Here is a 25,572-nt window from a genome sequence, read left to right on the forward strand (position 1 = left end):
CATGCTTGGTAACATTACATCATATCCCACCTGCTTGGTTACATTTTACCATATTCCCACCCTGCTTGGTCACATTTCACCTTATCCCCACTTGCTTGGTCACATTTCACCATATCCCCACCTGCTTGGTTACATTACACCATATCCCCACCTGCTTGGTTACATTTCACCATATCCCCCTCCTTGGTTACAATACACCTATCCCCACTTGCTTGGTTACATTTCACCATATCCCCCTCCTTGGTTACAATACACCTTCTTGGTTACATTTCACCATAACCCAACCTGCTTGGTTCTTGGTGTCATTACACCATATCCCCACCTGCATGGTTACATTTCACAATATCCCTACCTGCTTGATTACATTTCACCATATCCCCCTCCTTGGTTACAATACACCATATCCCAACCTGCTTGGTTCTTGGTGTCATTACACCATATCCCCACCTGCATGGTTACATTTCACAATATCCCTACCTGCTTTATTACATTTCACCATATCCCCCTCCTTGGTTACAATACACCATATCCCCACCTGCATGGTTTTATTACACCAAATCCCCACCTGCTTGGTTTCATTACACCATATCCCCACCTGCTTGGGTTCATTACACCATATCCCCACCTGCTTGGGTTCATTACACTATATCCCCCTCCTTGGTTACAATACACCATATCCCCACCTGCTTGGGTTCATTACACTATATCCCCCTCCTTGGTTACAATACACCATATCTCCATCTGCATGGTTACATTTCACCATATCCCCACCTGCTTGGTTACTTTTCACCATATCCCCGCCTGCATGGTTACAATTCACAATATCCCCACCTGCTTGATTACATTACACCATATCCCCACCCTTTGTGGTTAAATTTAAGTGGATTCCTCTCATGGCTTAGTTAACACAAAAGCCAGTTAAACAAAGAAGGATATGCACCTTCAAATTAATAAAATGTATTGCAACCTGAACTTGTTCAAGCATAAAGCATTGTTTATGAAATAATAGTGGTGTTACCATGTTATGTTGTCTGATAAAATATGGAGAAGTGTTCGTTTCGATTCATGCATTCAATTAAATTTTGAAATAATAAATTAGGTTGAGTGAATTATAAAATAAAAGGGAGTAGCAAAGTTATGGATCTAATTGTGAAGTTTTATTTTTCGATTCCAACAGACAAAGTAGTAGGGGGATGTATTTGTGTTCCCCTTCAGTCTTTGTGGAACAAACTTCTACAATAGTTTTAGAGATATCACTCTAATGCATGGTGCGCATTACCATCATGATGTGTAGCAGTGCCGTAGTTTTTTTTGTCCAGTCTTCGAGGTGGTTTCTGTAATAATATTACAGTAAAACACAGATATATTTATTTTGTAATGAGAAAGTGACAACATTTTTTTTGCAGACCCTGTTGCTGCACGGGAACATTGTGACAAGTCTGCGAACCGCACCTCACTTCCTGCCCAAGTCTGTCACCATTCTCTCGCTTGCGGAGAACGAGATAGGGGACATCAACGAGGTGTGTATTTGTGCAAGGATGGGTTTGGAATTAGCTTATTTGTGCCAATTTGATAACCTCTATTTATTCATATTCAAGTAGGCCAATGGAGTCATTCGACAATATCTGTTGGATTGTAATAAATGTATATTTTGTTTATATTAAATGTATGGCTACTTGTTTATTGTTTAATTATATGAGACATTTTCTGCTGTCTGTCTGTTTGTCTGTCTCTCCAACTGTTAATCAAAATAAGATTAATTTGAAGAAGGACATTGGCCTGTTAATACTCCTTACAACCGTAATACACTATTGGGTAATTTTCTCAGACTGAAATGTATGGCAATAAAGAAAGGCAGCTTGGGCTGCAGTAAAGACTAGCTACAAGGCCATTACAGTCAATCATATATCCTAATGTTTCGGCATCATTTTAGATCTGTCACATTGAAAAGTCTTATAACTGATCACATTTTGGCACACTTCATACCATTGATATTGTTGAATGAATTTGTTTGGCTGTTTTAATGCAATGTTTACAGCTATTATACAACCTTCAGATGTCACCTGTATTTAAATGTCTACTTTTGTTTGAATTAGTTATTGAAATACATTTTGTTGTAGGTTTGATTGACATGTTTAACTCAAACAACTGTATAATTTGTATTTACAAATTTCATATTAACTGCCAAGCAGAAACATATTAATCAAAGTCAATTCATGTAAGGTGTTATCAAATTAACTTATTCTGGGTTAAACTAAAACATCTCTTTCTTTGGTTCCTTTAAAATGAAGGTTTCCTAAGATAGCGAAAAGTACACATATCCCGGATAAATGTTAGCACATATATCTCGAATGAACATGAAACACATATCTTGGATGAATGTTAGCACATATATCTCGGATGAATGTGAGAACACATCTTGGATGAATGTTAGCACATATATCTCGGATGAATGTGAGTACAAATCTTGGATGAATGTTAGCACATATATCTCGGATGAATGTGAGTACACATCTTGGATGAATGTTAGCACATATATCTCGGATGAACTTGAGTACACATCTTGGATGAATGTGAGCACACATATCTCAGATGAATGTGAGTACACATCTTGGATGAATGTTAGCACATATATCTCGGATGAATGTGAGTACACATCTTGGTTGAATGTTAGCACATATATCTCGAATGAATGTGAGCACATAATAAAATTATATCTCGAATGATTGTTAGTACACAAATCTCAGGAATGTGAGAACACATATCTTGAATGATTGTTAGCCACACATCTCGGATGAATGTGAGAACACATATCTTGAATGATTGTTAGCACACACACACATCTCGGATGAATGTGATCACATATATCTTGAATGATTGTTAGCACACACATCTCAGCTGAATGTGATCACATATATCTCGAATGATTGTTAGCACACACACACATCTCGGATGAATGTGAGAACACATATCTTGAATGATTGTTAGCACACACATCTCGGATGAATGTGAGAAAATATATCTCGAATGATTGTTAGTACACAAATCTGAGATGAATGGGAGTACACATATCCCTGATAAACGTGTGTACACAAATCTTGATTGAACTGAAGTACACAAATCTTGAATAAATGTGAGAACATATATCTCGAATGACTGTTAGTACACATATTTCCGATGAATGTGAGTACACATATCTATGTATTATTATTTCTCCAGCATAAATTTGATTCTTTAATTCATGCACACCACATTAAACTATCATATTTTTATCTGCATGTTATGAGAATTTCAATGATGAGAATTTCCTGCTGTTTCAGGTATCTTTTCTGTCTTGTCTGCCCGGGCTCCAGCAGCTGTCTGTGATGAACAACCCATGTGTCCTCATGACTGCCTCTGTACCGTATCCTTTATACAACATACATAAGCATGTAAAAAAAATGGTTGTTAATATTGTTCATGTGATTAATTTTGTATTATTTCAAAAGTTTTTGTATGCTATTACCAAAGTTATATGTGCTAAAAGGAGGTGTGGAATATTTTCTTTGAAAATGTGAGTGTAAAGAGGTTGGAGACAATCAGAAAAATATTGGTGCCCTTTCCAAAGGAGTTCTATGCAAGTCATATGCATTTTATGTTTTGTGTCTTTCCTTTACCCACATACCAGAGAGTTTGACCATCGTCCATTCATTGTGAACTGGTGTCCCATGCTGCAGATACTGGACGGCTATACGGTCAACGATAAAGAACAGTAAGTAGAAACTGTTTAAATTATGAACTGAAATTCACAGATATTAAGCTAATGGTACTGGACATTAAAATATCTACCACAGATCAATTAAAATGGTCCGACAATGAACGGTCAGTAGAATTAGTTAAAGAATACTTTATTGTTTGATGTCTCCTTTTGTCTCTTTCTTTAGAATATGTGACACTTATTGACCTTCGTCAAACACCTTAATGACAATAGTCAGATATAAACCTTCATGGTATTCATCAGGACCTGGTATACTAATAAATTGTAGCTAATGTTTACTTATCTATTGCTGATAAACATACATTGCTTTATTTTACTCATTTTCCTTTTGAGGGTAAAATAATATTTTATTTCGAAAATTTTTATAATATGAGTACAATGTTAATTTTTATAATGATCTTATTCATTTATATAGGCACTATTAAGTACATTAAATCTACGGCTATGCTTTTACCACTTTTGCTTTCGAAGGTAAAAGTAGATCAATCTCAGATATAGATATTAAACATATATGCATTACATAGACATCGATAACCAAGGAACAATATATAGGTGATACTATTCTAAATAAGTAAACATTGGTGTTAAAATTATTATTTTGAAACATGATAATTGGATGCACACTGTATGGACTATTACTGTTTATGTATGTTGTAAGGGCCCATGGGGATGGCCCCGACCCAATGGTCCCTATTACGGGTAGATATAAGGGGTCTTCGAGGCCTCAAAAAGAAATAAAAGAACAGTAGGTATACATGTTGCAGTAAGAAAGAGGCTAATTATTTCTTATTCACATTATAAAATCATAGGACTTGGTCAAATGATTTCCATTCGAAATCTTGACTGAGTGTAGATAGTTTGGAAAATTCATGCAACTATCAATGTTTTGTCTCAATGAGGGATGGAAATTGCAAATTTTGTGTTTATCCATATCTATACGGATCAAGGTGATTTCTGGGGTCAATGATGCTCCAGGATGTTACAATACTGGTTGGCAGTCCCTATGGGGTTGTCAAAATTGGGACTGTTGGCTATCAATCAATAAAGTCCAGTTTATGCTTACTGCTGTCTGGGTGAAACAAAAAAATAAATGTTCATAAGTCACAAGGTCAAATATTAGAGATGTGAACATCATAATTAGTTTTTTTAATTGTCCCATTATAAAACGCTGATTAACATGATGTTCCTATATATGGTAGAAAATGTGTCTGTTGTTTCCAGGTTGAAGGCAGAGTGGTTGTACAGCCAGGGTAAAGGTCACCACTTCAAGGTCGGCCAGCACCTAGAGACCCTTCATTACCTGGCCAGTGTCTGCCCCCTCACCGCCTCTGTACAGGTAAGATAACCTATCTATGTGTTGGATCAGTCAGGAGTACTGTCCAAAATAGTGTGTTAAGCGTGTTATGACACGAGAATTTGTCACAACTTGAAGTTCATGGGCATGTAATTGGTGCAGTAAGTATATAGGGCACTGGCTTTTTAAGCAGGTTGTTCAGAGTTCGAGCCTTGGACTGGCTGCATTATTTTGAATTTGTATGACATTTGGGGCCCTTAAACATGTGACCATAACAGCACTGTTTAGAAGCTTAAGTGATGATTGATTATTGGGAAATATTGAATGTCACTGTGATGTATTATTATTAGGTAATAAATGCATGCTAGAGACTTAGTGTGCAGAGTAAATAAGATGCACTGGTCACTGGTCAGCTGCTATTCTATACATGTAGGATCTCTGGACACTAGTCGGCTGCTTTGGTATTTGCCATACATGCAGGATCTCTGGACACTGGCCAGCTGCTTTGATATACATGTATAATCTCTGGACACTGACCAGCTGCTTTGCTTTACATGTAGGATCTCTGGACACTAGCCAGCTGCTTTGATATACATGTAGAATATCTGGACACTGTCCAGCTGCTTTGCTATGCATGTAGAATATCTGGACACTAGCCACTGCTTTGATATACATGTAGGATCTCTGAACACTAGCCAGCTACTTTGATATACATGTAGGATCTCTGAACACTAGCCAGCTGCTTTGATATATGTGTACAATCTCTGGACACTGACCAGCTGCGTTGATATACATGTAGGATCTCTGAACACTAGCCAGCTGCGTTTATGTACATGTAGGATCTCTGAACACTAGCCAGCTGCTTTGATATACATGTAGGATCTCTGAACACTAGCCAGCTGCTTTGATATAAATGTAGGTTCTCTGAACACTAGCCAGCCGCTTTGATATATGTGTACAATCTCTGGACACTGACCAGCTGCTTTGCTATACATGTAGGATCTCTGGACACTATCCAGCTGCTTTGCTATACAAGTAGGATCTCTGGACACTATCCAGCTGCTTTGCTATACATGTAGGATCTCTGGACTCTATCCAGCTGCTTTGCTATACATGTAGAACCTCTGGACACTGGTCAGCTGCTTTGCTATACATGTAGAATCTCTGGACACTGACCAGCTGCTTTGCTATACACGTAGAATCTCTGGACACTGACCAGCTGCTTTGCTATACATGTAGGATCTCTGGACACTGACCAGCTGCTTTGCTATACATGTAGGATCTCTGGACACTATCCAGCTGCTTTGCTATACAAGTAGGATCTCTGGACACTATCCAGCTGCTTTGCTATACATGTAGGATCTCTGGACACTGACCAGCTGCTTTTCTATACATGTAGGATCTCTGGACACTATCCAGCTGCTTTGCTATATGTGTAGAATCTCTGGTCTCTATCCAGCTGCTTTGCTATACATGTAGGATCTCTGGACACTGACCAGCTGCTTTGCTATACATGTAGGATCTCTGGACTCTATCCAGCTGCTTTGCTATACATGTAGGATCTCTGGACTCTATCCAGCTGCTTTGCTATACATGTAGGATCTCTGGACACTGACCAGCTGCTTTGCTATACATGTAGGATCTCTGGTAAATACACAATATGTTTAACAATATTTTATGCATCTTTGTGAAACAAAATGATATTTAATAAAGATATTTTGTGGCACATTACAATTCACTTGTCTGAGCTCATACTCCAGATGTTAGTGAACAATGACCCAGGTATTCATTGTTCTAGTGTTCAGAGAAAGGTAATCATGTTATTCATCACAGGCTTTCAACAGACCTAAAATTCCTAAAAAAGGTATAAAAACTTTAAAACGATCTACTGTTCCATCGAAATCCTAATTGTCACATTCCATTTCAAGGCACATGCATATTCAGTTCAAAAGTATTCCCTTGCTCATATATAGCAGGTTCAAAGTTTAAGCCAACATTTGGTTTGATTTTCTGAAAATGTGTTAAAATTGATAAATAAAATGTTTAGTTTTTAGATTCACACTCAGATAAGTTCATGTGTAAGTTCCTGTCAATCGCTGGACAGTTAATGAATATGTTGTACCAAACAGCTTGTGCTATCATGAAATAGTGACCATTTTAACATGTCATAATAATGACAACATATAATGAAGCATATGCATGATTGATTAATTATCCAGTGTTTATTGAAAACATTAATAAACATTAATAATGCATGTAGAAGATAATGACAACAACAATACTTTGAAAAATCTATAAAAATATGTTTTCTCTTCTTTTGTGGATTGACCAAATGACAGCTTTTATACAAGTTTATTAATCATATACTTTTGAATACACTTTCTTCAACATTAATTACTTTATAATTGCTTTAAGCAGTACATAAGCCATATTTCTACGCCATAATCGATAAAAAAGCCCTGTGTTTAGTGCTATAACATGTATCCTTAGATATTTGGCCAAACCCTAACAGTTTGCTAATGACCTGTTTCATACTGTGTCAGAAGGTATTTAGATTTTAAACTGTGTTTGGCAGTTTTCCTCAGTGTGTATATCTATATTATTATATATATATATATATATATATATATATATATATATATATATATATATATATATATATATATATATGTATAATTATATATATAATTATGGTAAAGTTTGTGTCTTAGCCCTATCAGTTTTTGTCCCAACCACAATGGCTGTTGTCTCAACTCTAATGGTTATAATATGCACATCTTTTTTCTCCAAAAAACTTGTTGCAAAATAGGCAAATATGTTTTTAAGTAAATCTCATAAAATTAGGGGGGGGGGGGTTATTTAGAAAAAGTGTTCTTTACTGATATATGAAATATGCAAATATCTGATTAATATGCACCATTTTAAAGAAGTTTTTTATCACTTCATAAATGACAGTGTGAAGTGTTGAAAAACTATATTGTCCTTATCTTCATAAACTCATACTATATTGTCCTTATCTTCATAAACTCATCAGTTGCTTATGTTTATAACAAGTGATTTTTAGGGAAAAAAGAACATACAAACTACTATTATGAACTATGATAAAAGATACACTACTGGTTGAGGGCCCAAATCTGAACAGAATACACCCAGAACACCTGTCAATTATTAAATGATCTAGATTAATACAGGCGCTTGCCTTATTAGCAACCATTAATTGTAAAAACGGTGTAAACATACTGTTCTGAAATTGATAAAAAGGTATTTTTCAGCTCTACTTTTTTGAAGAATCTACTTTTTTGAAGAATCAGGAGGCTTTACCTAACTCTCCTCGTCTTTGGTGTGCAGTTAAAATTTTAGGCCAAGTTGGCATTTTCTGTTATAACTCAAAAGAGGGAATACATACTGTCAAAAGAGGGAATACATACTGTCAAAACAGGGAATACTGTCAAAACAGGGAAATCTTACTGTCAAAACAGGGAATACATACTGTCAAAAGATTGAATACATACTGTCAAAAGATTGAATACATACTGTCAAAAGATTGAATACATACTGTCAAAACAGGGAAATCATACTGTCAAAACAGGAAACATACTGTCAAAACAGGGAATACATACTGTCAATACAGGAATACTGTCAAAACAGGGAAATCTTACTGTCAAAACAGGGAATACATACTGTCAAAAGATTGAATACATACTGTCAAAAGATTGAATACATACGGTCAAAACAGGGAAATCATACTGTCAAAACAGGAAACATACTGTCAAAACAGGGAATACGTACTGTTAAAAGATAGAATAGATACTGTCAACACAGGGAATACATACTGTCAAAACAGGGAATACAAACTGTCAAAACAGGGAATTCATACTGTTAAAAGATAGAATAGATACTGTCAACACAGGGAATACATACTGTCAAAACAGGGAATACGTACTGTTAAAAGATAGAATAGATACTGTCAACACAGGGAATACATACTGTCAAAACAGGGAATACATACTGTCAAAACAGGGAATACAAACTGTCAAAACAGGGAATAGATTCTGTCAAAACAGGGAATACATAACGTACTCTCAAAACAGTGAATGCAAACTGTCAAAACAGGGAATTCATACTATCAAAACAGGGAATAGATACTGTCAAAAGAGGGAATACATATACTATCAAAACAGGGAATAGATACTGTCAAAACGAGGAATTCAAACTTGTCAAAAGGGGGAATTCAAATTTTTTAAAGAGGGAATACATACTGTCACATACATACTATCAAAACAGGGAATACATACTATCTAAAACAGGGAATACATACTATCAAAACAGGGAATACATACTATCAAAACAGGGAATAGATTCTGTCAAAACAGGGAATGCATACTGTCAAAACAGGGAATACATACTATCAAAACAGGGAATACATACTATCAAAACAGGGAATAGATTCTGTCAAAACAGGGAATGCATACTGTCAAAACAGGGAATACATACTATCAAAACAGGGAATACATACTATCAAAACAGGGAATAGATTCTGTCAAAACAGGGAATACATAACGTACTGTCAAAACAGTGAATGCAAACTATCAAAACAGGGAATTCATACTATCAAAACAGGGAATAGATTCTGTCAAAACAGGGAATACATAACGTACTGTCAAAACAGTGAATGCAAACTGTCAAAACAGGGAATTCATACTATCAAAACCGGGAATAGATACTGTCAAAAGAGGGAATACATATACTATCAAAACAGGGAATAGATACTGTCAAAACAAGGAATTCAAACTTGTCAAAAGGGGGAATTCAAATTGTTAAAAGAGGGAATACATACTGTCACATACATACTATCAAAACAGGAATATATACTATCAAAACAGGGAAAACATACTATCAAAACAGGAAATACATACTATCAAAACAGGGAATAGATTCTGTCAAAACAGGGAATGCATACTGTCAAAACAGGGAATATCTGCTTACAACACTTTCCTCAGATGTTGAACATGCAACGTTTTCAGCTAACCCAAACACAAAATGTTAACTATATGTTTGTTGCCTGTTACCCATATATATATGCATTGGATTGAAAATTACCACAAGAGCCATGCCAGTAGAGCATAGACCCTCATGGGCCTCTTGTTTACAATATTTTTCTAGTTTTAAAAAAAAAGAGTATATGGTGTTTCAATCAGTTGCCAGTCGATTGCTAGCTTTAGCTGTGGGAATTGTACAAATATTTGATTTTTGCATTCACAGCCAATACTATTACCTCAAATACTAAATGTGAGTAGATTTAGTCTCCATTATTTGAATCCAAGTTTATACATGAACAGCCCTAAATATTTGTAATGGAGTCCTAAAAATCCTAATATAAGACCTTAAATGATTCCAGAACAGCTCTAAAAATTAGCCCTGATATGTTGTCAGAACCTAGTGGTGATATCAGCGCAATTTGTGGGTTAAGATTTTTTAAAATACACTTTAAAGAAGTGCTTGAAGTTGCATGTTCAGTTATAATTATATTCCTGTGTTTTCAAAAGTTCATGAGGACTTTTGATGGAGTTATTAATGTTTGTGGGTAACCTACAGGTCCCAAAGTGTGTGTGAAGGTGGCACAAATCTGCTGTCCTGTCACCTCTGCTGTCATGAATAAGTAATCAACCTGAGGAATTTGTCATTTTATGTACCAAATAAACTCCACTTCAAACAGAACAGACGGGTTGGATTAACTTTAAATTACTTAATTTAAAGAATAATTGGAGACAAAATGCCTTGTCATTAGAGACTTAAAATGTTATTTCCAAGTAATTTTAAATTATTTTTCAGTAAAGAAATGAGGTATTTTTGTCAGTTTTGTGGATTATTCTAGTTAATACTTATCTCTTTTAATTTGATTGTGACAAAAGCTGAGAGTTTATAGAATCATTATAAAGTGGATTCTGTGTCTAGTTCTGGCCCCCGTTTTGAGAGGCAATGTGAAGGTACCCAGTACCACTAGTGGAGATTGAACAGACAACCTCTTGGGTGAGAGTCAGATGCATTTACCACTAGACAACTCTCACCCTCTTTTAGTTTGTTTGATTGCAATCTAAAACTTCAACCATTCTTAGAAGCTTACATTAAGATTCTCTTACTATATTTCTGCAAGGAATGGATACAATTGAATTATGACTAAGAAAGCATTTTATTTTTCTCACGTCATTAGAGCTATTACCAGAGAGTGGCACTAGACAGGTTATTGATTGTCTTTTATATTCTCTGTTACACTCGTTGAGTTAACAGTTTGATTTAATTCTTTTGTGCGGCGAATTGCGGGGACTGTAGCGGTGGTAAATCGTCACAAATACCTGTTGAGAACTCAGTAGGGGGTGGGCTATAACTAACAAACCTCTTTACGTGTCAATTGTTTTTTATGATCATCATTAAAACTATGGCCTCAGTTTTATTTTTTGTCCTTGATGCAGTAACTAATGTCTGGAAAGATGTGACTTGTCTGATAGAGTTTCAAAATCAATATTATATAATATATAAAACATAAATATCAACTGAGGTTGCGTGTGATTCATTGATCAGACGTTTTTTATATCTTTAGAAGTACTTCGCTTATTTCAGGAGAAAAGGAAAAAAAAGAGACAATTGGTTGCTTTTTCAACTGTTACGTGTGAAAATTCAATCTGTAAGCTGTTACATGCAAACAATAAAACAAATAAAAAACACATTGTGTCAATATTTAAACAATGGTTAAGTTTTGGATTTATCCTGTCTTCGATGTTAAGTCATTTATTGACTTGAGATGTAATCAACAAACTATTGGTCAAAAATGCTAAGGTGTAATTTTGGAAGCTATTTTGAAGGTTAATGTACATTTGCAGCTGAAAGGGCAGAGTATGTATTTATCCCAGTGGCCTTGGGGATGTTGCACTTCTGAACATGTAGTTCTACCACTGTTGACAGACCTTCATACTTGTGGGGATGTAGCATGCCTGAACATGTAGTTCTACCACTGTTGACAGACCTTCATACTTGTGGGGATGTTGCACACCTGTAGTTCTACCACTGTTGACAGACCTTCATACTTGTGGGGATGTTGCACGCCTGAACATGTAGTTCTACCACTGTTGACAGACCTTTATACTTGTGGGGATGTTGTACACCTGTAGTTCTACCACTGTTGACAGACCTTCATACTTGTGGGGATGTTGCACACCTGTAGTTCTACCACTGTTGACAGACCTTTATACTTGTGGGGATGTTGCACACCTGTAGTTCTACCACTGTTGACAGACTTTCATACTTGTGGGGATGTTGCACACCTGTAGTTCTACCACTGTTGACAGACCTTCATACTTGTGGGGATGTTGCACACCTGTAGTTCTACTACTGTTGACAGACCTTCATACTTGTAGGGATGTTGCACACCTGTAGTTCTACCACTGTTGACAGACCTTCATACTTGTGGGGATGTTGCACACCTGTAGTTCTACCACTGTTGACAGACTTTCATACTTGTGGGGATGTTGCACACCTGTAGTTCTACCACTGTTGACAGACCTTCATACTTGTGGGGATGTTGTACACCTGTAGTTCTACCACTGTTGACAGACGTTCATACTTGTGGGGATGTAGCACGCCTGAACATGTAGTTCTACCACTGTTGACAGACCTTCATACTTGTGGGGATGTTGCACACCTGTAGTTCTACCACTGTTGACAGACCTTCATACTTGTGGGGATGTTGCACACCTGTAGTTCTACCACTGTTGACAGACCTTCATACTTGTGGGGATGTTGCACTTCTGAACATGTAGTTCTACCACTGTTGACAGACCTTCATTTTTGTGGGGATGTTGTACACCTGTAGTTCTACCACTGTTGACAGACGTTCATACTTGTGGGGATGTAGCACGCCTGAACATGTAGTTCTACCACTGTTGACAGACCTTCATACTTGTGGGGATATCGCACACCTGTAAATCTACCACTGTTGACAGACCATCATACTTGTGGGGATGTTGCACACCTGTAGTTCTACCACTGTTGACAGACCTTCATACTTGTGGGGATATCGCACACCTGTAAATCTACCACTGTTGACAGACCATCATACTTGTGGGGATGTTGCACACCTGTAGTTCTACCACTGTTGACAGACTTTCATACTTGTGGGGATGTTGCACACCTGTAGTTCTACCACTGTTGACAGACCTTCATACTAGTGGGGATGTTGCACACCTGTAGTTCTACCACTGTTGACAGACCTTCATACTTGTGGGGATGTTGTACACCTGTAGTTCTACCACTGTGGACAGACCTTCATACTTGTGGGTATGTTGCACACCTGTAGTTCTACCACTGTTGACAGACCTTCATTTTTGTGGGGATGTTGTACAACTGAACATGTAGTTCTGCCACTGTTGGACCAACCTGTTGATGGTGTAAGAATCTCAAATGGTGTAACCCTCTAAATATTTTGATTGACATTAAGAATCTTTTGAAATGGAAACAGGAAGCTTTGTGACCAGCTCAGGCTACCAGATCAGAAAGGTCAAATTTCCAGGAGATCATTGACTCAACTTAAGGTCACTATTAGTTCTATCCAAGAGATTGATCATTTGCCGTGAGGTGACAACCGGTTCACACAACCAAGGCTCTTCCTGACATTTTGTCCTTGCCTCCCAGTGGGGTAGATGACCAGACACTGACCAGTCATACCGAACATTGCAGTCAGTGTTAAGTTTTATATGTACTCGAGATAAGCGTCAATTTATGGCTGAAATGTGGAGGTTTTTAATTGGTATAATTGCTACACAATTCAGTATTGCAATTTATGTCAAGTTGCATTATGGAAGATGGTGTTGTATTTGTCGGTCACAATTTTTGTATTGATCATATTTAAGATTTCAATCATGAAGGTTTGGTATATGTTCATTGAATATTACCAATGTTTCTGTTCTTCATGTGATTAATGCAACCTTTTCAGAATCGGCCTCCAGTGAAAAGGGGCAAAGTTAAGTCCCTTGTATCTAGGGTAAGTGTGACTTGTAAAAAAGGCTAAAGTATACTAATTATTGAGCATGTAGCCTTCCTTGTTCTTTGTGAAACACAATGTAGCCACTACTGTTAGAGGGATTAATGCTTTTAAAGTAATTTTAATCTCTTAATCTGTGTTAGGTTTTCAAAGAAAAAAAAACATTTTTGGTGACTGAAATTAACTAAATTATCATTACATTTTGTAAGTCACTAACAAAGTTAATTAAGGCAGGTAACCAGATATTTCTATAAAATCTTTATCTTTTTTACAATTACATGTAGTCTTTGTTTACTTATTGATTGTTGGAAATATATAACACTTGGAATACTGTACTATTTACAATAACCTGGGTAGGGAACTATATTTATAATCTAGACGTGTTGTTTTTTTCTTTTTAAAACATATTAATGAGTAAGTAATTTTTGATAATTTAAAAATTTACTTTCATTGATCATACAAGTTGTATTCGTGTTAAACAGTATACATGTATCACAGCTGTATGTCTCTTGCATGCAAATAAATGATTGTGTATGTAGACTTTTAGGACATTTGTATTGGATTTATCGTTTTATTTTGTAGTAGATTCATGTAGTATGTTTGTAAATCAGTGAGAAGATACTACCCCCATACACTTCAATCAAGTATGGTTTAAGGTTTCAATGACTGACTTTGTTTAAAGTCCAGATTGGGAGGTGATCAGTTGGACTTTAAATCTCTTGTTCAAGTGATATTGAAGATAATGCTGAAATACAAACAGAAAAGACTTCATGTTTGATGAGATTTTATGAGACTGATAGGAACTGCTTTATCTCTGAATAGCAATTCTTAATTGAATTAACTATTTTATCCTTTTTGTTAGCAAAAACTGTCAATTTCAACTGAAACAACCTGTTGAAATATTGAAGACCAATAGAACAAATGGTGTGTTAATCAATTCAAGGGCCAACGGTTGTGTGAGGCTTCCTGCGACCTTTTCAGAAAATAATGCCCTTTACAGCCCTCCTTTACTGTTACTGCCCTCCTTTATTGTTACTGCCTTCCTTTAATGTAACTGCCTTCCTTTACAGTTACTGCCCTCCTTTACAGTTTCTGCCATCCTTTACTGTTACTGCCCTCCTTTACAGTTTCTGCCATCCTTTACTGTTACTGCCCTCCTTTACAGTTACTGCCCTCCTTTACTGTTACTGCCCTCCTTTACTGTTACTGCCCTCCTTTACAGTTACTGCCCTCCTTTACAGTTTCTGCCATCCTTTACTGTTACTGCCCTCCTTCACAGTTACTGCCCTCCTTTACTGTTACTGCCTTCCTTTACAGTTACTGCCCTCCTTTACTGTTACTGCCCTCAACTGTTACTGCCCTCCTTTACAGTTACTGCCCTCCTTTACTGTTACTGCCCTCCACAGTTACTGCCCTCCTTTACTGTTACTGCCCTCCTTTACTGTTACTGCCCTCCTTTACTGTTACTGCCCTCCTTTACAGTTACTGCCCTCCTTTACTGTTACTGCCCTCCACAGTTACTGCCCTCCTTTACTGTTACTGCCCTCCTTTACTGTTGCTGCCCTCCTTTACTGTTACTGCCCTCCTTTACAGTTACTGCCCTCCTTTACTGTTACTGCCCTCCTTTACAGTTACTGCCCTCCTTGAGAGTTACTGCCCTCCTTTACAGTTACTGCCCTCCTTGAGAGTTACTGCCCTCCTTCACAGTTACTGCCCTCCTTTACAGTTAATGCCCTCCTTTACAGTTAATGCCCTCCTTTACTATTACTGCCCTCCTTTACTGTTACTGCCCTCCTTTACTGTTACTGCCCTCCTTTACAGTTACTGCCCTCCTTGAGAGTTACTGCCCTCCTTTACAGTTACTGCCCTCCTTTACAGTTACTGCCCTCCTTTACAGTTACTGCCCTCATTTACAGTTACTGCCCTCCTTTACTGTTACTGCCCTCCTTCACAGTTACTGCCCTCCTTTACTGTTACTGCCTTCATTTACAGTTACTGCCCTCCTTTACTGTTACTGCCCTCCTTTAAAGTTACTGCCCTCCTTTACTGTCACTGCCCTCTACAGTTACTGCCCTCCTTCAAAGTTACTGCCCTCCTTTACTGTTACTGCCCTCCTTTACAGTTACTGCCCTCCTTTACTGTTACTGCCCTCCTTTAAAGTTACTGCCCTCCTTTACTGTCACTGCCCTCTACAGTTACTGCCCTCCTTCAAAGTTACTGCCCTCCTTTACTGTTACTGCCCTCCTTTATTGTTACTGCCTTCCTTTACAGTTACTGCCCTCCTTTACAGTTACTGCCCTCCTTTACTGTTACTGCCCCCCCCCCCCCCCCACAGTTACTGCCCTCGTTTAAAGTTACTGCCCTCCTTTACTGTTACTGCCCTCCTTTACAGTTACTGCCTTCCTTTACAGTTACTGCCCTCCTTTACAGTTACTGCCCTCCTTTACTGTTACTGCCCTCCACAGTTACTGCCCTCCTTCAAAGTTACTGCTCTCCTTCACTGTTACTGCTCGCCTTCACAGTAACTGCCCTTCTTCACAATTACTCCCGTCCACAAATACAGCCCTTTTCACATTTCATGCCCTCTGTCACAGTAACAGCCCTCCTTCACAATAACTGCCCTTCATCACAGTTACTGCCCTCCTTCACAATAACTGCCTTCCCTTACAGTAACTGCCCTCTTTCACAATAACTGCCCTCCTTCACAGTTACTGTCCTACTTCAAATTTACAACTTGTATTGTTAGGCACTTAAAATGAATAGCTTTACAAGAATATAAAGTATGAGCATAAATATTTTGTGCATGATTGAGACGGGCTCAAACATGCATTTTACAATCACTTGAACCTGAATCACATTGCTCTTTACATGTTATTTTATGTTAATTGAAAATAATGGGGCATAGGACATTTTAACGATAAAGATGTAGAGTCACACCATTGCCATATATATTGGACAATTACGATGCCATCTGTGACAAGATGTACGATCTTCAGGGACACTATCTTCACTATAGATGATGTCACAGATAACAATTAAACAGGGACAGCAGCTGGATGAGACAATCTTTCAACTACATCAAAACAATTTGTTGTGGTACACATGTATAAAACTATAAAACATTTGTTTAAACAAGATCCTAGCATACAGAATGAAACTGTTGCATTTCTGCTGAATCCTAAAAATGTATATATGCCACGAACTCTTGTTAACTGTGATGGAGGGAGTAATGCCAACCTCCGTGCTCCGGTAGAATTTAAACCTGTATATGTGCAGCAGGCAGCCTCAGGTTTGCAATGGTAATGGCTGGAAGTCTTGCAAACCCTGAGGCAATACCAAGCTCACCATTCCAGAGGTGATATACTTTAGATTAAAACCTGTATATGTGCAGCAGGCAGCCTGGTTTGCCATGGTTATGGCTGGAACTCTTGGAAGACCCCAGGGACAATGCCAACCTCACCATTCTAGAGGTGGAATACTTCAGATTAAAACCTGTATAATGTGCAGCAGGCAGCCTGGTTTGCCATGGTTATGGCTGGAACTCTTGGAAGACCCCAGGGACAATGCCAACCTCACCATTCTAGAGGTGGAATACTTCAGATTAAAACCTGTATAATGTGCAGCAGGCAGCCTGGTTTGCCACGGTTATGGCTGGAACTCTTGAAAGACCCCAGGGATATTGCCAACCTCCCTACTACAGAGGTGGAATTTAAACCTGCATAATGTGCAGAAGGCAGCCTGGTTTTCATGGCTATTTGTAGATCATGTGGGTATGACTGATGCATGGTTTTGCTGCTAGATACCATGATGGTAGAAGTTAGCCTTTTATCTGTATGAAAAGCAGGTTCTATCTAAAAAAATGTATGTTCCTGTTAGCATAATTGATAAATATCTTCTTCATGCAAGTCTGTCTGTGTTTGGCTCAGATTTTCATGTGTTTTGTTGTTTGGTTCAAAGTGCATGTAATTGATGACTGATCTTTGGTTTTACCCCACAAATGTAATTGTTATTCTAGTGATTTCAACAAATTGTGATTGAGCATGTCATTCAGTAGTGATTGTCAAGATATTCCTAGAGCTACTTAATACATGGAATATTTTACATGGCGCTGACAACTTTAATAAAGGAAATGGTTCACTTCCTGACAGCCATTTATGGCAGAGCATGATACATGTGTACAGTAGTAATCAGGATGTTGGATTTTAACAAGATAATTGCCCGTGTCCCTGAATTAATGATGCAAGTTGATTGATCAATGATTTGTAAGTATGAAAGGTTGAATGTGTCCATTTAATTTGATAGTTTTCAATGATGTACGCAAGTATGCATTGATGTAACAAGTAACATTTACATAATTGTAGTTAGAGCAAGTCCCATTTAAACTAGTATTACGACCGATGGCTGTCTCTCAGCAACTGCATCATGTCGAAGTGCCCAGTGCTTGCTGGTCACTGGTTGAGTGCTTGATGCCAATGCTTGCTGGTCACTGGTGGAGTGCTTGATGCCAATGCTTGCTGGTCATTGGCTGAGTGCTTGATGCAATTGCTTGCTGGTAAGAGCTTGATGCCTACACTTGCTGGTGCCTGGTGGAGTGCTTGATGCCCATTCTTGCTGGTCAGTGCTTGATGCCCATCCTTGCTGGTCAGTGCTTGATGCCAATGCTTGCTGGTCAATGCTGGAGTGCTTGATGCCCATCCTTGCTGGTCAGTGCTTGATGCCCATCCCTGCTGGTCACTGATGGAGTGCTTGATGCCCATCCTTGCTGGTCAGTGCTTGATGCCAATCCTTGCTGGTCAGTGCTTGATGCCAATGCTTGCTGGTCAATGGTGGAGTGCTTGATGTCCATCCTTGCTGGTCAGTGCTTGATGCCCATCCTTGCTGGTCACTGGTGGAGTGCTTGATGCCCATCCTTGCTGGTCAGTGCTTAATGCCAACAATTGCTGGTCAGTGCTTGATGCCAACAGTTGGTTGCCATTCTACTGCTGAAGATTGCTTCCTTCGGTCAATCAAGATGGGAAAAACCCTGCTATTGACAGTTTGGTTGACAATTTGTAAACAATGCACCTGTGTGTATGAGTACCACCAGCCTACCAAAATGCTGTAACATGTACTTGCCAAAGACTAACAATATTTCACTGAATGGAAAACTCCTCTACAAGCTCATTCAACCAACTAGCGACATCATGTTACATATAAAGTCATCCATCGGCAATAACTCTAGTGTGACTGGATCTTAAGCAAACAATGCATTTGAAACTTGTTTACTCTACTGCTTTACTTCAAGCCTTTGTCCTTGTACTGTGTCCCTGTGGTACAGTCCTTGTACTGGACTGCTAGAGAACATTTAGAGCACCAATGGTAGTCCCAACATTTAGTTTATAGACCTTCGACTGCCATCAGTCTAGCCTTTGATCGCTGTTACACTATCTGTCACAGAAATCTGTCCCCCTCCAGCAAATGGACAAGTTATATCAGAATACACAGCAATGCATAAGTATACAAAAAGTCTTCATCAGATTTTAATTTATTACCATATTATGACAATTTTCGTAACCTTATTTTGACTGAAAGCTTTACATTAAAGCGCACTACTTTTGCCTTATGTTATTGACCTTCCATTTAACGTCTGATATAAGCATTATAAAAGGAATTATACTTGAAATGAACATTTATGGATGATTGCCAAGGTGCCATAGTATTAATGTAAATATGAAGTCTTTACTGATGCTGCTTCCTCCTGAGTTTGGGACCTAGATAAGTAACCAGTGCTTGTTTTGTCATGGCTCGAAAAGGGAGTATTCTAGAAGTGAGTTTTTTGACGTATCGGCAAAAACAAAATTTAATGCCAGGAGTCTTATGATGTACTGGCAAACAAAATGTAGTTCCGGAAGTCTTATGATGTACCGGAGAACAACATGTAGTGCAGGAAGTCTTATGATGTACTGGTGAACAACATGTAGTGCAGGAGGTCTTATGATGTACTGGAGAACAACATGTAGTGCCGGAGGTCTTATGATGTACCGGAGAACAACATGTAGTGCCGGAGGTCTTATGATGTACCGGCAAACAAAATGTAGTTCCGGAAGTCTTATGATGTACCGGAGAACAACATGTAGTGCAGGAAGTCTTATGATGTACCGGCAAACAACATGTAGTGCAGGAGGTCTTATGATGTACTGGTGAGCAACATGTAGTGCAGGAAGTCTTATGATGTACTGGTGAGCAACATGTAGTGCAGGAGGTCTTATGATGTACTGGAGAACAACATGTAGTGCAGGAGGTCTTATGATGTACCGGCAAACAACATGTAGTGCCGGAGGTCTTATGATGTACCGAAGAACAACATGTAGTGCCGGAGGTCTTATGATGTACCGGCAAACAAAATGTAGTTCCGGAAGTCTTATGATGTACCGGAGAACAACATGTAGTGCAGGAAGTCTTATGATGTACCGGCAAACAACATGTAGTGCAGGAGGTCTTATGATGTACTGGTGAGCAACATGTAGTGCAGGAAGTCTTATGATGTACTGGTGAGCAACATGTAGTGCAGGAGGTCTTATGATGTACTGGTGAGCAACATGTAGTGCAGGAAGTCTTATGATGTACCGGTGAACAACATGTAAATGCCGGAAGTCTTATGATGTACTGGTGAACAACATGTAGTGCCGGAGGTCTTATGATGTACCGGAGAACAACATGTAGTCTAAGTGCCGGAAGTCTTATGATGTACCGGCAAACAACATGTAGTTCCAGAACTCTTATAATGTACCGGTGAACAACATGTAAATGCCGGAAGTCTTATAATGTACCGGTGAACAACATGTAAATGCCGGAAGTCTTATGATGTACCGGTGAATAAAATGTTGAACCATAAGGTTTTAGTATATATACTCATCCAACACACTTGGATTCTTGTCAGACCATAGTTGTTTATGTCCGCTTTGAAGTATAGGGCACATTCAAAAAAATATAAAAAAACAATTACAGAATGCAAGTGTTATGTGCTCCTATATGTAAGCAAAAGTAAGAGGGAGTATTTCGTCATATCTTGATATTTAAATTGACTTTGGCAGGTTTCCAGTTGATCAATGTTTACATCCTTGTGGTGGTCCAATTAATGACATCATTTTCAATTTCTTTTTGTTATCCAATTCTATTTCAAAATAAATCTTACGACTTTCTTGACTCAGTTAACTACTGGATGTTTTTATTCTCCAAAACAAATCCATGATCGTGTATGGTCTGAGCTTATAGATTATCAAAAGTAAATCACCCATCAATACAAGTAATGTCCTTTGTAAAAGTTGAGCTTCATATAATAGAAATATTGATATAAAGTCTAGAGCCGATATAGCTAAGCTAAGCGTAGAAGTATTGGGTGATTTCACTGCGTAGTTCTTAACTGGCTTTATTTATGTTTAGTCTGTAATAGTGCCAAGCTAATGTTTAGACAGAGAGTTTAATTTCAATGTTAAATATCATGGAATAGTGTGACTGAAGGATTATGCGTGTTCCTGTAAGTTTGGTTACATTTCGTTTGTCTTCAAATATTTATGTGATATTATTTAATATTACTGGGTAATGGTTCATTTTTCCTTTACTAAACCGGTCAATCAGCTTTAGTATTGGGGCAGATATATGCTAGCCAGTGCATTTACGAAAAATGTTGATTAATTACCTGCTTTATAAAACAAATCATTGATTAGATGTAATTTGGCAGTCCTTTTCATCAGAATCCTTCCAGCGACTCCATTGGTTGAAAAATGAGCTTATAAACACTAAGCAATTTTGGTAACCATTTTCAGTGCATATTAATATAATTAACAGTTAATTGAGTAAGGATGACACTAGTGGCAATGCCAAGAAAGCGAATGAACAATTGGTTTCATTCAGAAGGCATGCATCCAGCATTTGTTTGCTAGGAATACCCTAACCCCTTACCCTTGGTACTTTGTCTGGTACTTATACCAGTCTGCATACTTATGTTCCAAAGCAAGAAAGGGAGGGACAACAAACAAATTGTCATCAACAAAATAGACAGTGGATGTTTCGGAATAAAAGCATAAAAAATTGCATTCTGCTACCATTGATTTTGGAGTTAGTCTATATTTCTAAGATTTCTGAGCAATATATCCGGCCTACAACCTCATATTGGAGTGGGACCAATGACCTCCTTTTTGTTCCTCAGCAAATTGACTTGGTCATAATCATCACCCTACAGTTATTACCAGCTTATTCTGGACATTAGAAGTATCAGAGAAATCAAGCGATGGGACATGCCCAATCTGCTGCTACCCAGTTGTATCTACATGTATAATGAACCTATAATCTGTCAAAGGTTTTATACATTACATGTATATAATGCTTTTTATGTTCAGTTCAGTAAACAGTATTAAACTTTGTTATGTTTTGCATTTATTCCGCTGCTGGTAAATAGCTCATCAAGCTTATGTAATTGTTATTTTTAGCCAACTTAATGTCTATATATATTTAGTTAGATGTCTCTTGTATCTCGTAAAGGGATTTGTTTACAATGCTTTTATTTTTGTGAAGTTCCAAATCTTGTAAAAGGCCTTTGATGCTATTTTGATCTTCAATCTTAGCAGAATGGTGTTGTTTGATTTTACTTGTCACCTATTTGTTTCTCATTAATACATGTTTTTCTCTATGACATACATGTTTTCTCTGTGACATAACATTGCTTCATAGTGTATTGGAAATTCCATTGTGTATGAAAGTCCAGGTATTTGTCAGGTATTCTATGGCCCCTTTGAGCCATTAGCACCTATTCCCACCTTCCTCTACCTGGCATTTTATCTGCTGGTCTGGACAAAGGTCCACCTTGTAAGGTCAGTGCAGGATTGGTGGACAAAGGCATGCATTGTGGACTCAGATTGACCATCAGGAAGAGTTAATGCTGCATTGGTGTTGGATTTTAGTGAATATTTGATCACTCATTGATTGTAAGTAGTAAAGCTTGCTAATGGTGAAATATCATGGCACTTATCATTTACATTTAATTGGATATTCTTTTACCATTTCATTAAATAACACATGAAACATCCATAATTAACCTGTTTTCTATTGGTTGCAAAACATCTTTGGTATGAGAATTAAAAAAAGCATCAAAGGGACTATATATACACCAGATTGGTACCAAAAAAAGTTTTTTTCTGTAACGAATCTCAGGACAATTATTTAATAAAATGTTTTACTCTTTGATATCAAAATTGTAAAAAAAATAATACCAAAATGTAAAAAAATTAAAATTGAGTCAGAGACCGGGTTCGAACTGGTGTTGCCAAAAGTACAGTCCAGTGTTGTATCCACTGCGCTATGAAGGCTTACCTTAAACCGTTCAAATACTTAAGCTATATACCGAATTGGTAATATCATGTGTCAGTTTTCGACAATTTTCATTTTTTTTTTTCGCAATTTCATCATACGGTATAAGCCCCTTTAACATCTTAATTTTGAAGCAAATTCAAAATAAGGCATTGTGTTCCAATATACATAGTGTACATGTACTGCCCTGGTGTGCACTTCTGTGACAGTATATGTATTCACAAGGGGGGAATATTGTTATATTACTCATAACCTTTGCTTTTAACTGTTAAAGTCTTTAAATATTAATCCATTTCAAGCAGAAAAATGCTAGAAGAAATGGGCTGCAGGATTGCCTGCCTGGAATAGCAAATGTATCGGAACGTTCATGCCGTCTGTCCCATTGAAATGCCTGGGGTCATATTTATGGAGCATCTCAAATATTGTTTGCATATTAATGTTATATTTTAAACTGTCATTTTTTCTATTGAAAAATGATTAAAACTTAGGGGGACATGACTTTACAGTCCTATTTAGCTTACATTTGGGGTGCTTCTGTGTTAGACCTAATTTTATTCCAGAAAACAATTAAGCTACAACCAGATTGCTCTCCTTCAAAATCCATTCAATGATGGTATTACAGCCAAAGACCTGAAATCAATTAAAAATTCTTGCACGACCAGGAAATGTCACAAAGAAATAGGAATGCTGGATGGAAAAATAGCTATTTTATATTTAATTTAGGCAAATTTAAGACCTGTTATTGGATTTTCCATAATGAGCGTGGTTTTCATCAGATAAAAAGTAAACATGTTAGAACGGGTGTGCGAGTTTCTTTTTTTTGTTCTGCTCATTGTTACTCACTGTTGACAAGCTATCACATCTATCAGAGATGTGTGGACATGAATTTAGGCTAAGACAGCGGGCGGTGGACTTTGGGTTGCTTGTTGAGATAGGGGAATGGTAGGGTGCAGGTTTCTGTATGAACATTGATGGGGGAGGGTGAAATCAAGATAGATACAGAAGGGATGGGGAGGTCCTCATGACCGCTGTGCATCTTTAAATACAGATAACATGCCTTTGTAGTTTGCCAGAAATTACTACAACTCATCTGATAGTAGTAAAGAGATTATATATGCATCAAAAAATGCTGTGCAATTTTAGCAAACAATATTATTGCATTGCCTTTTTCTTAATTTTTTTAGAGTTTTTGTTCAGAATTTTTTCGTCACTTAGGATTTCATGATTTCAAATTGATACACTTTTTATGAATAAAAAATGCAGACACTCATAAAATTAGTTTAGCTGTGTTTAAACTTGAACCATACCACCGACTGTTAATTATTTTCAAGGTCAGTCGATATCATTGGATATCTTATGTGAAATGTAAATAAAAGAAATTCTCAATTCAAGTTTTGATAAAATCATTCTTTATTTCTAATTGTTGAAGTGCTTAGTGTGAAAGAGTTTGGGTATTAGAGACAGTGACCGGGTTTTGACATTTGTTGACTACTTTAAACGGAGCGATCATGTCTGGAGGCTTTTATGCCTGATGATTTACTTTTTTGTTAAGTATATGTTAATTATTTGCAGATGGAATTATTGTTCTCAACGGTAGTTTGATGGTGCCTGTGGACTTTTGTGAAGTTTGAAATTAGATACATTCTCCATTAGAAATTTAATAGTCAAGTAATGAAATGGCCAATGGGCTCAATAGTCGGAAATATGCTGAGCTTAAAGCAAATATGGATATATATCGCATTAGAAAATTGGTAAATAATTACTCCTTTGTACAAAATTAACAGTTAATACTTGTTAACTTGAAAATGATATAGCATTTAAGATGTTTGCAATTTGTAAAGAAAAATAATATATATGGTTTTCAAGTTTAAGAATAACAGCTATTGTAAAATGAAATTATTTTGTGTTTAATTGCTACGTTCTATATACAATTATAACCATCATAAGCTATTGAAATAGATTTCATAATTTCAGTCAAATTTGTAAAATTATTGACTACTGGCAGAATCCAACAAGTTTCAGCTGAATCATGATATGAAAATGTTCATATATTTGGGTAATTACTGTTTGTTTTTTAATCTGGGTGCATGTCTTTGAACAAACCATGTTTACAAGGACTGGTTATTTTCACCATAATGATAA

The 25,572-nt window shown here is 37.3% G+C and overlaps 1 protein-coding gene across 12 annotated transcripts in view; it reads left to right on the top strand.

Annotated features, from left to right (window-relative positions):
• Positions 1–25,572, top strand: part of LOC128238150 (uncharacterized) — a 57,315-nt gene that overhangs the window by 9,507 nt on the left and 22,236 nt on the right. For 9 of the 12 annotated variants that reach the window (XR_008261637.1, XM_052953735.1, XM_052953733.1 and 6 more), the window contains 5 exons: positions 1,407–1,520; positions 3,321–3,403; positions 3,668–3,751; positions 4,979–5,093; positions 14,038–14,085. Coding sequence is in view for 11 of the 12 variants with exons in the window: in XM_052953735.1 (XP_052809695.1) it covers positions 1,407–1,520; positions 3,321–3,403; positions 3,668–3,751; positions 4,979–5,093; positions 14,038–14,085 (444 nt within the window). In the remaining variant the exon portion in view is untranslated. Of the gene's footprint in view, positions 1–1,406; positions 1,521–3,320; positions 3,404–3,667; positions 3,752–4,978; positions 5,094–14,037; positions 14,086–21,461; positions 21,602–25,031; positions 25,182–25,572 lie in introns of those variants that run through there. The other 3 variants (XM_052953738.1, XM_052953743.1, XM_052953742.1) reach the window with 3 other exon arrangements.

This window comes from Mya arenaria, chromosome 6, assembly GCF_026914265.1.
Source record: "Mya arenaria isolate MELC-2E11 chromosome 6, ASM2691426v1".
In the NCBI taxonomy this organism is placed as follows: Eukaryota; Metazoa; Mollusca; class Bivalvia; order Myida; family Myidae; genus Mya; species Mya arenaria.